The 20,655-nt window shown below is 42.4% G+C and overlaps 1 protein-coding gene across 1 annotated transcript in view; it reads left to right on the forward strand.

Moving 5' to 3' along the window:
• LOC311290901 (rho guanine nucleotide exchange factor 26-like) overlaps nt 1-20,655 on the forward strand; it is a 164,275-nt gene that overhangs the window by 9,542 nt on the left and 134,078 nt on the right. Inside the window, exon 4 of the mRNA XM_084409646.1 lies at nt 19,901-20,046. Within this exon, the coding sequence (XP_084265772.1) occupies nt 19,901-20,046 (146 nt within the window). The remainder of the gene's footprint in view (nt 1-19,900; nt 20,047-20,655) is intronic.

Genomic DNA, 20,655 nt, shown 5'->3' on the forward strand with positions numbered 1-20,655 from the left:
AGGTTGGACGATCCACATACAATACTGCACTGGCTGGAGCCGATTCTTCTATGGCTCTGCTCTGGTCATTTACATCTTGTAAGGCCAGCAAGTGCTTTCTGTTACAAGATGGACAGAGGGCTTTCAGTGTGCAATTGGCAGCATGATGACCACGCCCGCAGCGCCAGCATCTATTTTGGCCTTTAATCCAATTCACCTTCTGCTCTTTGTTGAGTAACTTAAAGTTCTCGCAGCCATTCAGGAAATGTCTGTTGTTGTCGCAGTATGGACAGTAAACATTCACCCCTTCTCTCTTAACAGCAGTTGGTTTGGGTGGATAAACTGGTGATGCTGAGCTGGCCTTTGGTTTCTCTGTACCAAGGAGGATGGTAGTGGGTTTGCGGGGCTGCCTAGAGTCTCTCCTCAGCTCCCTCCTCGGCACTGTCGAAACTCTAGACTGACTGGTATAGTCAGTGAGGTCATCCTGAACTTGTAGCTCGTACTCAAGCCAGTCCGCGAAGTCCAATAATGTGTGGATAGTGACATGAAGAGGATGTGTGTACCTCTTGAAACTGGACCTAAGATCATGTGGCAGATTGCTCATCAGCCTGGACACATGTGATCTACACTCCAACTCAACGTTGCCTTTCTGACCCAGCTGTTCCAACATACTGACCAAGGAACGCACTTGGAGTCCGAACATGCGAAATGTTTTCACATCTCCACTGCGAATGTTTGGTCCATCCATCAGTTCTGCAATGCGTTGTAAGGCTAGCTGATGGGGCTGGCCATACATTTTATTGAGGGCTCTCATGGTGTTTGTGAAAGGAAAGCTTGAGTTACTGTATGAGTCTGCCATGAGTAGGGCTTCTTCCAACTTAAGATGGTCAGTGAGGATCTGATACTTGAATTGCTCTGTTGCATCCTCAGGCAAAATGTTCTCCAATGCTATTCTCAGTCTAGAAAACTCTCTAGGGTCAGGGGATGTTAGGAAGGGAATGGTTGGAGAAGGGCCTCTGTACATTTTCTCCTGCATTGATGAAGGCTGATAATACGCTTGTCTGTAGCCTGGATGCAGAGGTGGCATACGCTCATATGCTGGGGTCTCAAACCCTGACTGATGAGCTGGAATGTGTTGGGAGGAACAAGAGTACCTGGGTTGAGGTGGGTCACTGTAACGCACTTGTGGTGGTACTCTATCATGTATTGAGGAGGAAATGTCTATGTTTCTGAAATCCTCAGCTAATCCAGGATACTCATCCATTGTAGCTGGGCACAGTTTTCTCATGGTCGTAGGTGGAGTTGGTGGGTTTGTCCGTGTGGCTGGAGTAGGACGGAACCGTTGTGGAGTCTCAGGGCTCACCACTGGAGAAAAGGGACCTGGAGATAGCACTGGTAAAGTCACTGGCCTGGAGGGGGCTCCCCTTTCTGCCTTAAGACTTTGAAGTTCCTGATGTAACATGGCATTCTGATGTCGCATCTCCTGTAATGCTGAAATAATCTCTGGAAGCTGGCTGGTTTGTTGCCGCAAGTCAGCGTTCTCGCGTTTCATCACCTGCAGCATGGCTGTAAGCTCTACTTCCTCTTCTCGCCCATCAGCTCTTTCACTTTGCCATTCATCTCTCAGTGTCCACTTATCATAATCTAACTCTTGACTGATAGGAGAAGTCGATTGAGTCCGTCCTACCATACTTGGTGACTGGACTCTGCTATGGCTGAAGTCTGGGAGTGGCTGTCGATGTGGCAATGGCTCACCAAGCTCGTAGTCCACTAAATGAGTAGGTGGGTTGATCTGTCTCCGTGGACGCATGACAGGCGCTTCTCTCTCGGGTTGAGACATCTCTGTAGCAATTCACCAATCCGGCTCGAAGGACCATGAAAAATCTTGTGAGTATTCACTCAGATTGCTAGTTCAGGTTTGGCTGAAGGCTACAGGTTGTCCGGTCAGAACAATTATGTCTCACTCAGGTTATATTCCAAATCGTTGTTTTATTAAAGGTGCATAGCTGTGTGGTTCTGTGAATACAAAATACAGATATGAATATGGATATAAACATAAAACACAAGAACAATATGAATAAAGCTTATTTGGTAAATTACTGACGAATAAAGGTAGAATATAACACAATACAATCTCTATGATGAAATACTTGAATAAGTGGGAATGGATGTGTGTGCGCTAATGCTGTGCGCGAGCTGTGCACGAGCTGTGCATGCGAGCATGGCTACTGCTGCATGTGCAGTCAAACCGAGATGTAAACAACTATGAGCGCATGCGCGTGACTTGAGATATAACGTGCATTGGTGTTTATAAGGAATAAATATAACTAATACTGACAAGGAGTGACATAAATTTACATGGAATGGCAGTAATGTCACAGCAGCCGAATATAATTAAGTAAACAACATTAAATGTAAACACGGATACAGTTGAGTTCGTTGAGACTGTTCAGTAATTATGTGATTACTTACAGTGTGATGCACGCACACGCACAGTCTATAAAACTTGTCCGATTTGGGCTAATACACTATATTCCACTCTACAAACTATATACAATATTCAGCCGATCTCCTTTTCCCGTTATCATCCGTCAACTTCCTTCTCCGTCACTTCGCAAACTCTGGTGGAAAGTTTTGGAATAGTCCATTTCTCACTAAATGGCAGGGGTGACTGGGAGAGTCCATGTGCCAAAGGGGAACACTTTCTACACACACACATGATCTAAGTAATTTCTAGATCTAATACTTTTTTTTTTTTATACTTTTTTGCCCACCTCCACAACTTTTATTTTATTTTTTTATTTTTTGTACAGGCAATATATTTTTTAAGTACATACACAATATGTTACATTCGAATTACATTTATAGTCAGTGCATTTAACTGTTGTCCTACCATAACCTTTCACCATGTTTTAGTAAGATCCTGGATCCTTATAAGGGCATGGGGGATTAAAGCACCACATACAGAGTGAAACACATAACACTTCTTTTTCTTCTTTTCCCTCGATGCTGAACTCATTGTTCTTCTTTTACATTGTCCTTCAGTGGTCCTGATGCAGAGTGAATCCAGCGAACAGAATGAGTCTGAGTTTTGAAGTGGTATTTTAGTGGGTTGCTCCAAAGGTTCGGGACCAAGACTGGTAACGGGCTTGTGCTGACTGCAGGCCACTGATCTGGTCCACAGACTGGTAACGGACTTATGCTGCCTGCAGACTGCTGGGCCGGAACACAGACTGGTAACTGGATTGTGCTGACTGCAGACTGCTGGGCTGGTCCACAGACTGGTAACGGGCTTATGCTGCCTGCAGACTGCTGGGCCGGAACATAGACTGGTAACTGGATTGTGCTGACTGCAGACTGCCGGGCTGGTCCACAGACTGGTAACGGGCTTGTGCTGACTACAAGCCACTGAACTGGTCCACAGACTGATAACGGGCTTGTGTTGACTGCAGACTGATGGGCCGGGACACAGGCTGGTAACGGGATTGTGCTGACTGCAGAATGCTGGGCTAGTCCACAGACTGGTAACGGGCTTGTGCTGACTGCAGACTACTAGGCTGGGACACAGACTGGTAACTGGATTGTGCTGACTGCAGACTGCTGGGCTGGGACACAGACTGGTAACGGGCTTGTGCTGACTGCAGACTGCTGGGCTGGTCCACAGACTGGTAACGGGCTTGTGCTGACTACAGGCCACTGAACTGGTCCACAGACTGATAACGGGCTTATGTTGACTGCAGACTGATGGGCCGGGACACAGGCTGGTAACGGGATTGTGCTGAGTGCAGAATGCTGGGCTAGTCCACAGACTGGTAACGGGCTTGTGCTGACTGCAGACTGCTGGGCAGGGACACAGACTGGTAACAGGCTTGTGCTGCCTGCAGACTACTGGGCTGGGACACAGACTGGTAACGGAATTGTGCTGACTGCAGGCTGCTGATCTGGGACACAGACTGAGAGCTAGTTTGCGCTAACTGCAGGCCAGTGGGCTGGTCCACAGACTGGTAACAGGCTTGTGCTAAATGCAGGCCACTGGGATGGTCCACAGACTGTGAGCTGGCTTGGGCGGGTTGTTGGATGCCAGATTGATCCACAGACTGTGAGCTGGCTTGAGCTGGTTGTTGGATACCAGACTGGTCCACAGACTGGTAACGGGCTTGTGCTGACTGCAGACTGCTGGGCTGGGACACAGACTGAGAGCTGGTTTGCGCTGACTGCAGGCCAGTGGGCTGGTCCACAGACTGGTAGCAGGCTTATGCTAATTGCAGACTGCTTAGCCAGGACACAGACTGGTAACGGGCTTGTGCTGGCAGCAGACGACTGGGCTGGTCCACAGACTGTGAACTGGCTTGGGCTGGTTGTTGGATGCCAGACTGGTCCACAGACTGTGAGCTGACTTGGGCTGGTTGTTGGATGCCAGACTGGTTCACAGATTGTGAGCTGGCTTGGGCTGGTTGTTGGATGCCAGACTGGTCCACAGACTGTGAGCTGACTTGGGCTGGTTGTTGGATGCCAGACTGGTCCACAGATTGTGAGCTGGCTTGGGCTGGTTGTTGGATGCCAGACTGGTCCACAGATTGTAAGCTGACTTGGGCTGGTTGTTGGATGCCAGACTGGTCCACAGATTGTGAGCTGGCTTGGGCTGGTTGTTGGATGCCAGACTGGTCCACAGACTGTGAGCTGGCTTTGGCTGGTTGTTGGATGCCAGACTGGTCCACAGATTGTGAGCTGACTTGGGCTGTTTGTTGGATGCCAGACTGGTCCACAGACTGTGAGCTGGCTTGGGCTGGTTGTTGGATGCCAGACTGGTCCACAGACTGTGAGCTGGCTTGGGCTGGTTGTTGGATGCCAGACTGGTCCACAGACTGTGAGCTGGCTTGGGTGGGTTGTTGGATGCCAGACTGTGAGCTGGCTTGGGCTGGTTGTTGGATGCCAGACTTGTCCACAAACTGTGAGCTGGCTTGGGTGGGTTGTTGGATGCCAGACTGTGAGCTGGCTTAGGCTGGTTGTTGGATGCCAGACTTGTCCACAGACTGTGAACTGGCTTGGGTGGGTTGTTGGATGCCAGACTGGTCCACAGACTGTGAGCTGGCTTGGGTGGGTTGTTGAATGCCAGACTGATCCACAGACTGTGAGCTGGCTTGGGCGGGTTGTTGGATGCCAGACTGGTCCACAGACTGGTAACGGGATTGTGCTGACTGCAAGACACTGATCTGGGACACAGACTGAGAACTGGTTTGCGCTGACTGCAGGCCAGTGAGCTGGTCTACAGACTGGTAAAGGGCTTGTGCTGACTGCAGACTGTTGAGTCGGAACACAGACTGGTAACGGGATTTTGCTGACTGCAGGCCGCTGATCTGGAACACAGACTGAGAGCTGGTTTGTGCTGACTGCAGATCACTGGGCTGGTCCACAGACTGGTAACGGGCTTGTGCTGACTGCAGACTGCTGGGCTGGGACACAGACTGGTAACGGGATTAGGCTGACTGCAGGCCGCTGAGCTGGGAAACAGACTGGTAACGGGATTGTGCTGACTGCAGGCTGCTGATCTAGGACACAGACTGAGAGCTGGTTTGTGCTGACTGCAGGCCACTGGACTGGTCCACAAACTGGTAACGGGCTTGTGCTGACTGCAGACTGCTGGGCTGGGACAAAGACTGGTAACGAGATTAGGCTGACTGCATGCCGCTGAGCTGGGACACAGACTGGTAACGGGATTGTGCTGACTGCAGGCCGCTGAGCTGGGACACAGACTGAGAGCTGGTTTGTGCTGACTGCAGGCCGCTGAGCTGGGACACAGACTGGTAACGGGCTTGTGCTGACTGCAGACTGCTGGGCTGGGACACAGACTGGTAACGAGATTGGGCTGACTGCAGGCCGCTGAGCTGGGACACAGACTGGTAACGGGATTGGGCTGACTGCAGGCCGCTGAGCTGGGACACAGACTGGTAACGGGATTGTGCTAACTGCTGATCTGGGACACTGCTGGGACAGTGCTAACTGCTGATCTGGGACACAGACTGAGAGCTAGTTTGTGCTGACTGCAGGCCACTGGGCTGGTCCACAGACTGGTAACGGACTTGTGCTGACTGCAGACTGCTGGGCTGGGACACAGACTGGTAACGGGATTGGGCTGACTGCAGGCCGCTGAGCTGGGACACAGACTGGTAACGGGATTGTGCTGACTGCAGGCCGCTGATCTGGGACACAGACTGAGAGCTGGTTTGTGCTGACTGCAGGCCACTGGACTGGTCCACAAACTGGTAACGGGCTTGTGCTGACTGCAGACTGCTGGGCTGGGACACAGACTGGTAACGAGATTGGGCTGACTGCATGCCGCTGAGCTGGGACACAGACTGGTAACGGGATTGTGCTGACTGCAGGCTGCTGAGCTGGGACACAGACTGAGAGCTGGTTTGTGCTGACTGCAGGCCGCTGAGCTGGGACACAGACTGGTAACGGGCTTGTGCTGACTGCAGACTGCTGGGCTGGGACACAGACTGGTAACGAGATTAGGCTGACTGCAGGCCGCTGAGCTGGGACACAGACTGGTAACGGGATTGGGCTGACTGCAGGCCGCTGAGCTGGGACACAGACTGGTAACGGGATTGTGCTGACTGCAGGCCGCTGATCTAGGACACAGACTGAGAGCTAGTTTGTGCTGACTGCAGGCCACTGGACTGGTCCACAAACTGGTAACGGGCTTGTGCTGACTGCAGACTGCTGGGCTGGGACACAGACTGGTAACTAGATTGGGTTGACTGCATGCCGCTGATCTGGGACACAGACTGGTAACGGGATTGTGCTGACTGCAGGCCGCTGATCTAGGACACAGACTGAGAGCTGGTTTGTGCTGACTGCAGGCCACTGGGCTGGTCCACAGACTGGTAACGGGCTTGTGCTAACTGTAGACTGCTGGGCAGGGGCACAGACTGGTCACGGACTTGTGCTAACTGCAGACTGCTGGGCAGAGGCACAGACTGGTCACGGGCTTGCGCTGATCATACCGCAGACCCCCATAGCCCCCAGTAGGGCAGAACACATATCCCTTCCCTCCCACTAAGTGACGTAACTAATCAGCGGGGCCCAGAGAGAATTGAAGTCAGCTGATTGAAGTTTGTTGAAGGCAAACATGGACTCCAGACTGATATGATCCGACAGGAGATTTCTATACTGGTTAATGCTAAGATTATTTTTAGTTTTCCAATTCAAAAGGATAGTTTTCTTTGCGACAGATAGTGTGGTGAGGACCATGTGTGCTTTGTCGATCTCCATATTAATATCATTTAGGTCACCTAATATACATAATTTTGGTCAAGCAGGTATATTACACTTAAGCCATATTGATAAGTCCTCGCAAACCTTAGTCCAGAATCTTTGGACTGGTGTACAGAGCCACAAGGCATGTATGTAATCGTCTGCTGTGTTACTTGTGCACTGCGTGCAAATATTTGATTGATTAAAACCCATCTTGAACATCCTTTGTCCTGTGTAATAAGTTCTATGGAGGATTTTGTATTGTATAAGTTGTAGATTTAAGCTGTCAGTCATATTAAAGTTATTTAGTATGATTTCTGACCAGAACTGATTGGTGGGATTCAGTGATAGATCTGACTCCCATTTTACAATTGGTAATGAAATTGTATCATCTATTTTGGAAATGAATCTATATATTTTCGATAGTAGCTTTGGAGTACCAAGACTCCTGAATTCTGTAAAACTTGGTGGGAGTTCCAGGTTTGTTTGCTTAAGGGGGAATTTTTTACTTATTACTGATTTGAGTTGTTGATATTCTAGATATCTGTTATTATTTATCCCGTACTGTGAGGTGAGTGTTTGAAAAGGTAAAAAGTTACTGTTATGGATTAAATGCTCTAAGTGTTTAATTCCTTTGTTTTTCCATTGGATAAAATTAATCATATTTTTGTTTAGTATGATATCAGGATTATTCCATATAGGGGTGAGCCTACATGGGATCATTGAAGAGTCTGTTTTTTTAAGAAATTCCCACCAGGCTGTCAAACAAGTGCTGATGTTAATGCTCTTAAAGCACTTATGAGACTTAATATTTGAGCTAAAATACGGCAGGTTAGAAATTTCCAGGTTGTCGCATAGTGCTTGCTCTATATCCATCCATGTTTCATCTAATGCACTAGGTTTGAGCCATTTAGAAATATACTGTAACTTATTTGCTAAGAAGTAATGATGGAAATTAGGTAAGTCTAGTCCACCCCTGTCTTTAGTTTTCTGTAGAGTTTTCAGGCTGATTCGAGAGGGTTTATTCTTCCAGAGAAATTGGGATATGTGTGATTCTAGTAATCTAAACCACGTATAGGGAGGTTTCGTAGGAACCATAGAGAACAAGTAATTGATTTTAGGCAAGATCGTCATTTTTATGGTGGCAACTCTACCCATGAGTGAGATGGGTAAAGATTTCCACCGAGCAAGATCGTCTTCTATGGTCTTCAGTAGTTGAGTGTGATTTAACTTCAATAAATCTGACAATCTGGAAGAGATGTTTATGCCGAGATATCTTATATTACCTGACTATAATGCTTAGACATGATCTAAGTTAGCTGTTACGCTTTCTCCATTGGCAGAGTCAAGTCAATTCAAGTCACCTTCATTTATATAGTGCTTTTAACAATATAGATTGTTTCAAAGTAGCTTTACTGTGATAACAGGAAATTAAAGTTACAGATATTGGTTTGGCTTTACAGCAGCTCTAGAATAAAGTTATTGTCCAGCTAAAGTTAGTTTTTGATTGATTCACTTCCGTTGCAAAGATCATTAGTTATTAACTTAGGGGCCGCTTACACAACACCATTTTAACCGAAAACAGAAAACCTTCAATGCACCACAGACCTTCGTATCTCCCAATAATAAGACCATTGCTGCATCCAAAATCGAATACTTCCCTAAAAGTAAAAAAAACAGCATGCCAACAGAGTAGTGTGTCCGAGTGCATTTTAAAAAACAGTAGGCGAAAAGTCCCCGGATGACCTACTACTTCCTGTGAGATTCTGAAGTGTGCATTCGCTGGGTACTTTACTATCACATGAGGCCACGGGAGAGGATTTATGGATGGCAGTGAAGCTGATACTTGTAGGTCACGTGACAGTGACTACAACCCAACGTTTTTTAAATTTGAATAAAATGAATACTAAAAGACTTTCAAATCACCTAAGCCAATATTTTATTCACAATAGAACATAGATAACATAGCAAATGTTTAAACGGAGAAATTTTACACTTTTTTAATCAAATTTGATGCCTGCTACAGGTTTCAAACAAGTTGGCACGGGGGCAACAAATGGCTGAATTTTTTTTTTTTCAGCTTGGAGAACATCTAGCAACTAAATAAGTTTATTGATATCAGGTCTGTAACATGAGTCTCTCAGAGGTAAAGATGGGCAGAGGCTCTTCAGTCTGTGAAAGACTGCATAAAAAGATTGTGGAATACTTTAAAAACAATGTTCCTCAACGTCAAATTGCAAAGGCTTTGCAAATCTCATCATCTACAGTGCATAACATCATCAGAAGATTCAGAGAAGCTGGAGAAATCTCTGTGTGTAAGGGACAAGGCCGAAGACCTTTATTGGATGCCTGTGGTTTTCGGGCCCTCAGACGACACTGCATCACTCGTTGGCATGATTGTGTCAATGACATTACTAAATGGGCCCAGGAATACTTCCAGAAACCACTGTCGGTAAACACAATCCGCCGTGCCATCTGCAGATGCCAACTAAAGCTCTATCATGCAAAAAGGAAGCCATATGTGAACATGGTCCGTCGTGTCCTGTGGGTCAAGACTCATTTAAAATGGACTATTTCAAAATAGAATAGTGTTCTATGGTCAGACAAGTCCAAATTTGACAATCTTGTTGGAAATCACGGACGCCGTGTCCTCCTGGCTAAAGAGGAGGGAGACCTTCCAGCGTGTTATCAGCGTTCAGTTCAAAAGCCAGCATCTCTGATGGTATGGGGGTGCATAAGTGCATATGGTAAGGGCAGCTTGCATGTTATGGAAGGCTCTATGAATGCTGAAAGTTATATAAAGGTTTTAGAGCAACAAATGCTCCCCTCCAGACGACGTCTATTTCAGGGAAGGCCTTGTGTATTTCAGCAGGATAATGGAAAACCATTTATTTGTACAGTTTTTATTTCTATGTTCAATTTGTGGAAAGGAGTTAAATTAGGAGGTCACACACAGCCTCAATCAGAAGTTCTGGAAGCTCATAATTCATGTAGAGTAAGGTCTGAAGAGAATCATGTGAAATCATACAGGAGAAAAGCCAAACAGTTTGTGGCAAAACCTTTTACAGTGCTTGTATATTGTTGTCTTTCAATACATATGATAATTCATACTCATAAAGTAGAACTGAAATGACATTCATTAGAAGATTATTAGTTAAAACATTTCAAAATGCACCTGCAGACTATTTTTCCAGTCATGAACTTTGTCATTGAGGATTTCTATAAAATCTTGTCTCATCTCGTTCTCATTCTCATGAACCCAATCTCATGTCTCGTCTCGTCTCGTGAGATAAGTGTCTCGTCACACCGCTAGTATGTAGGCCTACTTCTTATTGCCAATACGACGTATAATGACATATTCGCTCTGATGTGGTGATCATTCATGGTATTAATGCTAATTATGTTATCATTCACAGTCAGTCGTGGTCCGGTGCTAGGTGAAAGTAAGGCTACGGGCTACACTGTCTGTCCAAATCTGATTATTTGTGTATCTGATTGGAATCTGATCTAAAATTATTGACTGCCCACATTGTTTATCGCAACTGTTCAGATCCAATTTGTGTGTCCCATGCCGCTCTTTCATTTTGCGTAATATTTGCATTGATTTCAATGACGTTGCATTGGTAGATATAAGCCAAAAACAACAGCAGAAACGTTGAAGGCTGTATTGCGTGGCTTTATTCCATGCTGGTGTATCTGCCAGTTTCAAAACATGTCTCCTTTGTATTGATATTTTCTGCTAATCTGGCACTTTGCAGCAACACGACATTGTTTATGCAGCAACTTTCAACATGTTACCTATGACGTTTATGTTTTATGTGGCATGAGTCACATAAACCACGCAAAATCTGATCAGAGCAGTCAGACTGAAACAGATTTCCAGAAATGCAATTTGAATAGGATTTCAAAACACATATGAATGTAGCTCGAAACTGATTTGTAAAATTTGCATTTCATGCAAGTTTTTTTTTTTTTTGCCGTTCACAATTACTAAATCTGATCCGATTTCAATTGGATATGTATTTTATCACTTTAATGTGTCAATAAACTTTAAGCAGTGGCTACTTCACTGTGCAAATATATTTACATAACACAATATGCATGACATATGATCAGGCTTGGGAGGGTTACTTTAAAAATGTATTCCGTTACAGTTACAAATTACTTCATAAAAAAAGTATTCAGTAACGTAATCCAAGTACTATAATATGAAAGTAATGTAACTGATTACTTTTGGATTACTTCAAGGTCATGTATATAAATAAAGTCAAGCAAGAAGAAATATTATAAAAAAAATAATAAAAAAAAACCTTTTATTTATTAAGAATTTGGTCCAGTGTACAATATTTGCAAAATATACACACAGGCCTGAATATTTATGTAAAGGGATATACAAACATCTAGTGGCTAATGTATGGTATTACAGATTATTTTGTTTTATTTTTAACAAAAAAATAAAAACACAACATTTAAAAATTTTACACAATCTACATACTAAAATAGGCCTACATGTTGACTAAAGCCGTGATCTTTCTTAATTTGCCTGACTGAACTTGGGGCGTTGGCAGTGGGAGTTCCCCTACGTTACCTAGACAGCGAACATCCCGTTACGTGAGAAAAGATTAAGAAAGGACATTTTGGGTACTAAAAAAGCTACTCTCCTAATTTCTACAAAAAAGCAGCGGAATTTCCATGAATTAAAAGCGATTTTACCCGCAGGCAGCATCGTTTCTACTAGCAGCAGTGATTCAATCTGCGTTTGAGGAGATTGTAGATAGCTGTTATTTGCACATGCACCAGCGCGTGGCACACGTGAGTCATTACTGGCAACAGAACCAGTAACTACTGTATAATCAAGCAGCGCTTAATATAGTGTTATTATGCCAAAAATACTTATTTATTTAGTTTTAAATGAAACCATTGTAATCCTGAAAGTATTCCCCCTTTTTTCAAAATGAAACTATAATCTGATTACTACGATTTTTGACGTAACTGTAACGGATTACAGTTAATGGATTTGTGTATCCTGATTACATAACGCCGTTACATGTATTCCATTACTCCCCAACCCTGCATATGATCCGCTGATAGATGCCTGATTTCAAACGTTCCCGTGTGTATCTGTGTAAGCGCTCGATGAAGAGCGTCATTGATGTATATTTACAACATGTTTTTGAAGTGCTGATCATTGTAGCCAATCACAGACATATTTGATGAGCGTGAGTACAATGGCCATTCCATTGAAAAAGATGGCGCCGTTGTATGTGGCATGCCGTCTGTTGCTCTCCTTCTCGTTTTTATATCTTGTGATTTTACGTTTGTTCCTACTAAATTCAGACTGTGACATGTCGCTCGTTTACGATCGCCAAACATTATTAAATATCCGCATGGCTATCGACTCAACTGTGTCTTGCCGATGGGTCGCCCCTACCTGCTCACCCATACCTCCCTGCACAACTGCGTTGGTATCCCGCTGATCCTCCCTGGAAGTGACGGCGTCACAGGAAGCGTGGCAAGCGGGGTGGAATCGCTGTTCGGCTAAAGTCTCGAGCAGTCTCCGCATGTGTGTATTGGACCTGTGCTGGCCTATGAGCGCCACTTTGCCAGTGCCTTTGCATGGTCTTTTCCCTTGCATCGGTGGCTTCGACCTGTTGTTCCATGCTCGTCTGTGCCTTCACGCGGCGTCTCCTCCCGCTTTCGAAACCGTGGAGTGAATCTCCTTAACCTCTGACCGCTAAACTGGAAAACACTGCTGGAAGAAGCAACATTGCCACTTAAGGTGGCTTTGATCAACGCACGGTCAGTGGTGAACAAGACATTTATAATAAATGACTTCTTCACGGCGCATGACTTGGATATTTTATTCATTACTGAGACCTGGTGAGTTAAGTTAATTCACTGAATTAGTTCCACAGGACTGTCATTTTTTTAATTCACCGCGGCTTTCTGGCCGTGGTGGTGGACTGGCAACAGTGCTTAAAAATTCTTATCCCTGCCGCGGTCTAACAACTAGCCCTCGCTGCACCTTTGAAGTGCAGTTGCTACAGCTCACATTAACTAACTCACTGGTATTTGCCTTGGGTTATCGCTATGGTTGGGTATCGTTTCATTTTTAGCGATTCCGATTCTGCTTATCGAATCCGGTTCTTATCGATTCTTGTTTCCGATTCCAATATTTTTTGGAGGGAGAAAAAAGGGCAAATACTTGAAGAATAAATATTTCTACCTTTTATTCTTGCCAATTTTAAGCAATAACCAATAAAATGGCTAAAGTGAAAGGAGTCTCTTCATATAAAGGTGTTGATTACATTATTACTCCAGTAGGTGGCAAAAATCGACTGTTTTTTTCATTAAATTATTTATTCAAGAAGACTCCAGAGATTCGTTCAAAAACGGTGAATCATTCATTAATTAAACAAGTATTTATGAGACACTGAATTAATTAGTGTTTGAATTAATTATTCAAACGAGTTTTTAAAAAATAGACTATTAGACTAAACATGTTATTCTGAGTAGTTGTCTCTATGTATGTAATCGTGATCTCCATTTTAAATAAAACAAAAATGATTTTAAGCCACATAGATAACTGAATTAGGGACCGTTCACATATCGCGTCTAAAAATGTATGGAAAAGCACGGCCGCGCCGCTTTCTCCTTCTTTCTACAAGCGCTTGCGCTCCCGTGGCGTCTGTCGTTGCTATGCAACCATGAACTGCGCTCTCCATGATGACGACGAGGAAGTATCAGCAAAGGATTAATTGATTTATAGCCCTTGCATTAGCTTTACTAGGCTACTAGATATATTTATGGAGATGAGAAATAAAAACCTGCCCTGTTCAGCTATGATCAGCTGTTCGGCCGAGCTTTCGATGTTACAGAAAGGTCGGTTGTTTTTTGTCACATGACCTGCGCACCGCTTGCGGCATTCTGAAAAGTTGAGATGTTTTCATCTCGCCGAGGCATAGGCGCGCCTGCAAAAATGAGCGCCACGCACCGCATGCTCCGCGCCCACTTCGCTTCTATTATGAATGTGCTTGCCGCACACCTACATTTGAAATAACGAATTTGCAACTGTCCCAAAGTCAGGAATCGATAAGAGGAATCGTAATGCGTGCGTCTTATCGAATACCCGGTTTTTGGAAATTTGTTACCGGTTCTAAAATGGAACCGGTTCTCGATACCGAAACCCTAGTTATCACCCGCCTCAGCTGAACAAAAAGATCTTGGGGGATATTGTTACCAACTATGACAGACTATTAATTTTGGGTGATTTTAACATTCATGTATTCTGCGATTCTAAGCCACTCTCTAAAGAGTTTCTAAGTCTTGTTATTGTCTCTTCTGATTTTGATCAGTGGGTGTCTGGCCACACTAATTTTCAGGGACATACTTTAGACTTAATTTTATCACGTGGTTTCCCATACAGAAAAAACATACATTGAAATATATTTTAAAGTGTCAAAAATATATGTGGCATATATTCCAAATACATTGAAATATATTTGCATTGTTGTTCACTTATATTTATCATTTTGAAATATATTCTGAAATATAACAAAAATATATGATGTTAAGTGTGAAATATATTTACATTTATAAGATGTAATGTAAAATATATGACAAAATATATGGTCATAAAATGTTTAGCTTGCTAAAGAAGGGTCGAAAATGTATTTTGATCATAGTAATTCCTCTACCTTTTCCCCTATACACAACAGTAGGCTACCATATTTCACTACTGTATTATGACACACAGCTATAATAAATACTGTACTTACATTTAAATGACTGCAATGTAAAATGACAGATAGTTGCTTTCCTAGGACTATTAGGCCATATTAGGTGGGACGTACCTAACACTAAGTTACGGAGCCCGGGAAGTCACCTGTGGGAGAAAAAAAAACAATCCGTGGCGACGGTTTTGCAATCCGTCCGCTCAGTTTATAAACCGTACTCACGAATTCTCAAACTGTTCCCTCGGTTTAACAAATCGTGCCCACAGATTAATAAACCGTACCCACGAGTTTCTAATCCGCGCTCTCAGATTTGTAAACCGTGCCTTCAGTTTTTGCAATCTGTACCCACAAATTCATAAACCGTGCCCACGCTTTCGCAATCCGTTCCCACGGGTTTGTAATCTGTACTCACGGATTTGTGGCTCACTCTCATTTTAGAAGAACACGTTGTTAACGAATCTTATTGTATATTGTTTTATTGTGTAATAAGTGGAATACATCAAATTGTCTTAACTGCGTCTGCATGCTTAAAGTGATTCTCAATTGTAGCGGCGGGTATGGGGTTGGAATATATGATTTAATATGAATGACATGCATCAAAATCTTTTGTTTATTTGTGATAATCTTAGCACTTTATTATTATTTTCTAACCTGTATTATGGCTCCGTACTACGTGCAATTATTAGATTTATTGTTTTATTGACATCTTTCCTGAAGTCATTTAAATATTGAAAATATGCACAATATTTATGATGCAAGTATAACAGTGACACTCCAACAGTGAAGTGCACTTAAACAATAGATAGAACTCAGTGTCTAACACTGCATACACACACTATTAAATAACTGTATTCAATTCTGTAAAAATAGGGAAAAAACTCTGCATTCTGTGTGTTATTTCCTACATAAAATGGTCATTTTAGGCCAATAAAGTCAGTAAAGGGATAGCTGTGGCCTACTGGTTAGGGCTTCGGGCTTGTAACCGAAGGGTTGCCGGTTTGATCCCCGACCAGTAGGAAAAATGTGGGCGGGGGAAGTGGTAGAGCACAGCACAATTTATCTAAAAAATACATTGAAAATGTGTTGTTTGTTTGTGGAAATGTTAACTTTTTAAATTTCAAAATATATTTCAAATGAAACAATTTGCAAAAGTTAAAACATATATGAACATATATGTAAACATATATGTAAATATATTTACATATATTTAACTAAAATATATTTATTGGGCCAATTTCAAATATTTGCATATATTCCAAAAATATATTTAGAAAATATTTTTAAAATATATTTCTTTTGTGTATGGGTTACCTCTATCGGACATGTCGGATCACTTGCCGATTGGATTTTGTTCTCCCTACCTCTTAATAGAACTATAGGCTACATAAGCAACCTCGCTCACGGCTGACTCGTATTTTTACTGATCACGCAAGAGAGGATTTTATAGCATCATATCTCAGTCTACGTGCCAATCAAGACATGGACTCATCTTCTTTAAGCTTGGATGCTGATGAACATTTTAACTTTTTTTAATTCTATCTGCTCTAACATCTTAAATGCTGTTGCTCCTCTAAAGGTTTATCATCTTTGTCTTTTAGCCAGGGTTAAGCCCTTTTTGTCTGCTAAGAACTTTGAGACTGCTATGCATGCTTTTGTAAGTTCCAGATTAGATTATTATAACTCTTAATACTCTTAATATTGGTGCCCCTCAAATATGTATCACACGCTTGCAATTCGTTTTTGATGCCCGGTTTTGATCTCGCTTCTTTGGCTACCAGTTAATTCAGAATTTAGTTTAATGTTTTGTTATTTGTTTTTTTTTAAGTGTTTGCAGAACCAGGCTCCACAGTACCTATCTGAACTGCTACATCCGCCCACACAGTCAAGATCCCTCAGATTGGGGGACTCTGATCTACTTTGTTCCTAGAACTAGACTTAAAGGGCACCTATTATGCAAAATTCACTTTTATATGGTGTTTGAACATAAATGTGTGTTGGCAGTGTGTGTACACAACCACCCTATAATGATAAAAATCCACCAAGTGCTTTTTTTTAAATCTCCATAAATCATAAGCACTGTCTCAGAACGAGCTGTTCTCAGATTCGGGGCAATGTGACGTCACTTTGCACAGGCCCCTCCCATGACTGTTGATTGACACTGCAGTTTGAGCATAGACCCGCCCTGAGTGAGCTGGACACAGTCCGCCATTGTTTCCATGCTGGAGCAACTATAGACAAGAATGTCTCCTAAGCGATTGAGGTGTTTTGTTGTTGGATGTAAGAATGAACTTAGCAGTCTTCATTTACTCTCGTTGTTACTCGAGGATGGATCTGTACTGTTCGTGATCCAGCTTACAGTCTCCGGAGCGACAGGCCTAACGTTACTGACCACGGCAAAAATTAAAGTGAGAGCGTACACTTTATGACAGCTCATCCAGTTGTGGATATACAGTTTACCAGTTGATTAAGCACCCACTGAAAAGGTGTGTATATATTTGTTTACTGTTAGTTCTAACAAGTGTTTTCGCTGTGTATGTTCAATGATAATGAAAGGGAGAGAGGGAGAGAGAGAGTTTATGGATAAGACTTTAATGCGCACTTATATACTGTGTTTATTCGGCTCTTACAGTGATTTTCTGGAGTAAAACTAAGGCTTCATCTTTTGTGTGAGGTACAATAAACTTAATTGAACTCATCAGTATATTTTGGTCATCATTCGGACGGGATCTGCTACAGCAGACTTGTATTAATAGTGGATAAAAGTAGATGACAAATAACCGTAATTAAACTAAACTGTTTCCTAATTCCTGTTCTATCTCCATACAGCATATATTCACTGGCTCTGTGGGCATTATTGTCCGACTCCGAGTCGAAATGAACACCACTACTGAGAGTTTCTGTTTTGATATTATCAGATGAGATTGTCCTGGCTCTTAGCGCAAGCTTGTGAGGCTCCGCCCCCTGGGCCGGCAGCAGCAGTTAATTTGCATTTAAAGGGATACACACTAAAACGGTGCGTTTTTCTGAGCCCCAAAAAATGACAATTGAAACATGCTGTAAAAAATCTGTTGGGTATTTTGAGCTAAAACTTAACATACACACTCTGGGGACATCAGAGACTTATTTTACATCTTGTGAAAAGGGGCATAATAGGTGCCCTTTAAAAACAGGGGTGATTGTGCTTTTGCGGTCATCAAGTTATGGAATAGCCTACCGGCTTACATCAGATCCGGCCAAACTTTATTAATTTTTAAATCCATTTTGAAAACGTATCTTTTTTTCAGTTGCTTTCAATATATCTTGATTATCTTTTTTTTCTTTCCTTAGTTCATAGGTTTTCCATTTTTATTGTTTTTAAATTTGCTTTTCTGTTTTATGTTTTCTATAAAGTCCTTTTGTAAAGCACTTTGGTCAGTACCAGTTCTTTTTAAACGTGCTGTTCCGCTCAACAGCGCTCAAATCGTCACATTTTTTAAATTTCAGTATCGACTTGGTACCGAAGCCTGTACTTTGACAACACTATTATGCCCCTTTTTACAAGATGTAATATAAATCTATGGTGTCCCCAGAATGTGTCTGTGAAATTTCACCTCAAAATACCCCCCAAATCATTTATTATAGCTTGTCAAATTTGCCCCTTTTTGGGTGTGAGCTTTCAGAAGAGGGCCGATCCTTTACACTAGCTTCGGATACTCCGGCAATAACAAAACACGTGAATAATCTCACTCATCCAAAATCTCAGAAATAACCAGTAGTGGGGTTGCAGCCTCACGGAGAGACTCAGGAAGAGGTTGCAACTTTAAGAGTGCACCTGAACATTTCTGAATGGTTAGTGGATACATTTATGTAGTTGTTGTGGAGTTACATTGATTAATCTCATCGACTTGCATGTACCGTCATGTTTAACTTTTACACATTGACACAGTTCTCTGATAAGGTCTTTATAAGATAGCTGTGACATTTTTTTTTGTCAACTAGTGTTCTGTGATCGTCTGTGCAGCCAACAACAGAACAGTTTGCATGCTTTGCTTGAACTTTTGCCATTGCGTTAGAACTGGGTGCACTGTTGTCGCTTGCGAAAACCAAATGGCGGCGCCGTGGTTGGAAACGTGCAGATTAAGGGGCGGTAATATTATAGTAAGATCCCCTTCCTACATCAGAAGGGGAGCAAAATCTGATCGGCTTATTTTTTTACATGCTTGCAGAGAAAGGCTTACCAAAACAAAGTTACTGGGTTGTCACTTTTCACATTTTCTGGGTTGGTAGATGCACCGGGGACCCGATTATAGCAATTAAACACTGAAAAAGTCAGATTTTCATGATCTCCTTTAAGATCAAACGCACGGATCTATTATACTGTTTACTTTCACTTAAGACATAACCGGCTGTGTTTACATGAATTGAGTGTTTATTATTTTAACATCAGGCACGTCCTGCTTTTTATATTCTCATTCATGCATTTCATCACTTTGAAGTGTCAATAGTGTATAATATTTAAAAATATTTAAATACCTCAATATACATGATATAGCAAAATCACTAATGATAGACATTTTATACTGTGGTTTATACCAGCTCTTGCACAGACCTTTTTTTTTTGCACAGCCCTATTATGGCTTGTCAATATCAGCTAATCAGGCAGTTTTAGTGTTGGATATCCTAATAGACTCAAATGAAGCAGATAATAATTTCTATAAACCAATTAATTGAAATGCATACATGTGATTTTTTATTTATTTTATTAATTACCTTCTTAAAAATCTTAAAAACAGAAGATAGATTCATGTCTGTGTAAACTGGTCACAGGTATGTTAAATATTATGTTAAATATGTGAAATGTGTAGTTCAGACCCACAGTCTGATCAGGTGATCATTTCTAGGAATGATTTCACTGTCTTACAAAGTTACTATGTTTTTTGTTGTTTCAGAGGAAGAAGTTCTGTACCAGAATTACCAAGAGAAAGCACTGCACATTGATTCTGATGAGGACACTGAGCCCAAACAACCTCAGCCAGATGAAGGCATTGTGGTCCAATACAGACCCATCCGGACATTCTGGAGTCAGCTTAGTGTGGTGAGGAACTATAGAGGCACATATGCACACCTTTCAAAATCTTTGAGTTTTGATGGACATTTACAGTTTTACACAAATGGATATTTGTTTATGAACTTTAACACACTCTGTTGTGGCAGCGTTTGGGAATTCTGGAATCTTAAGGAATGTCATCCGGCTCTGTTTTGCTGGGTGTTCTAGCCTCAGTTTTTAATTCAAGAGAGCAAGGGATTGAAAGCAGGTGTTTTTTATCCAAATGTAGGAGGGAAATAGAAGGAGAGTGGGCTGGGATAAGCTTGTCCATTGGAAAATGGTATGGCAAGTCTCCAGTTCCTTAGCAAATACCAGATAATTCTTCCCCATGGAAAAATGTAAAAAATGTAGAGGGATAGAACAGTGTGACGACCAGATATGGAATTACATAATCAGGTTTGGAAGGCTTTAACACTATTTTACATTTTAGTTCTGTTCCCCAGTGTTTTTGTTTACTAATATCTGGGAATGTTTAAGCAGGAATGCTCTAATGCTAAGGTTGAGAGAGAAGCAAACTGTATCATTGTTATGAACCAACAACCACCAGCAGAAAGAATGAGCTAGAGAATGCTAGAATGCTAGAAAGAGAGAAATAAA

This window comes from Rutilus rutilus (genome assembly GCF_951802725.1).
Source record: "Rutilus rutilus genome assembly, chromosome: 5".
Taxonomy (NCBI): domain Eukaryota; kingdom Metazoa; phylum Chordata; class Actinopteri; order Cypriniformes; family Leuciscidae; genus Rutilus; species Rutilus rutilus.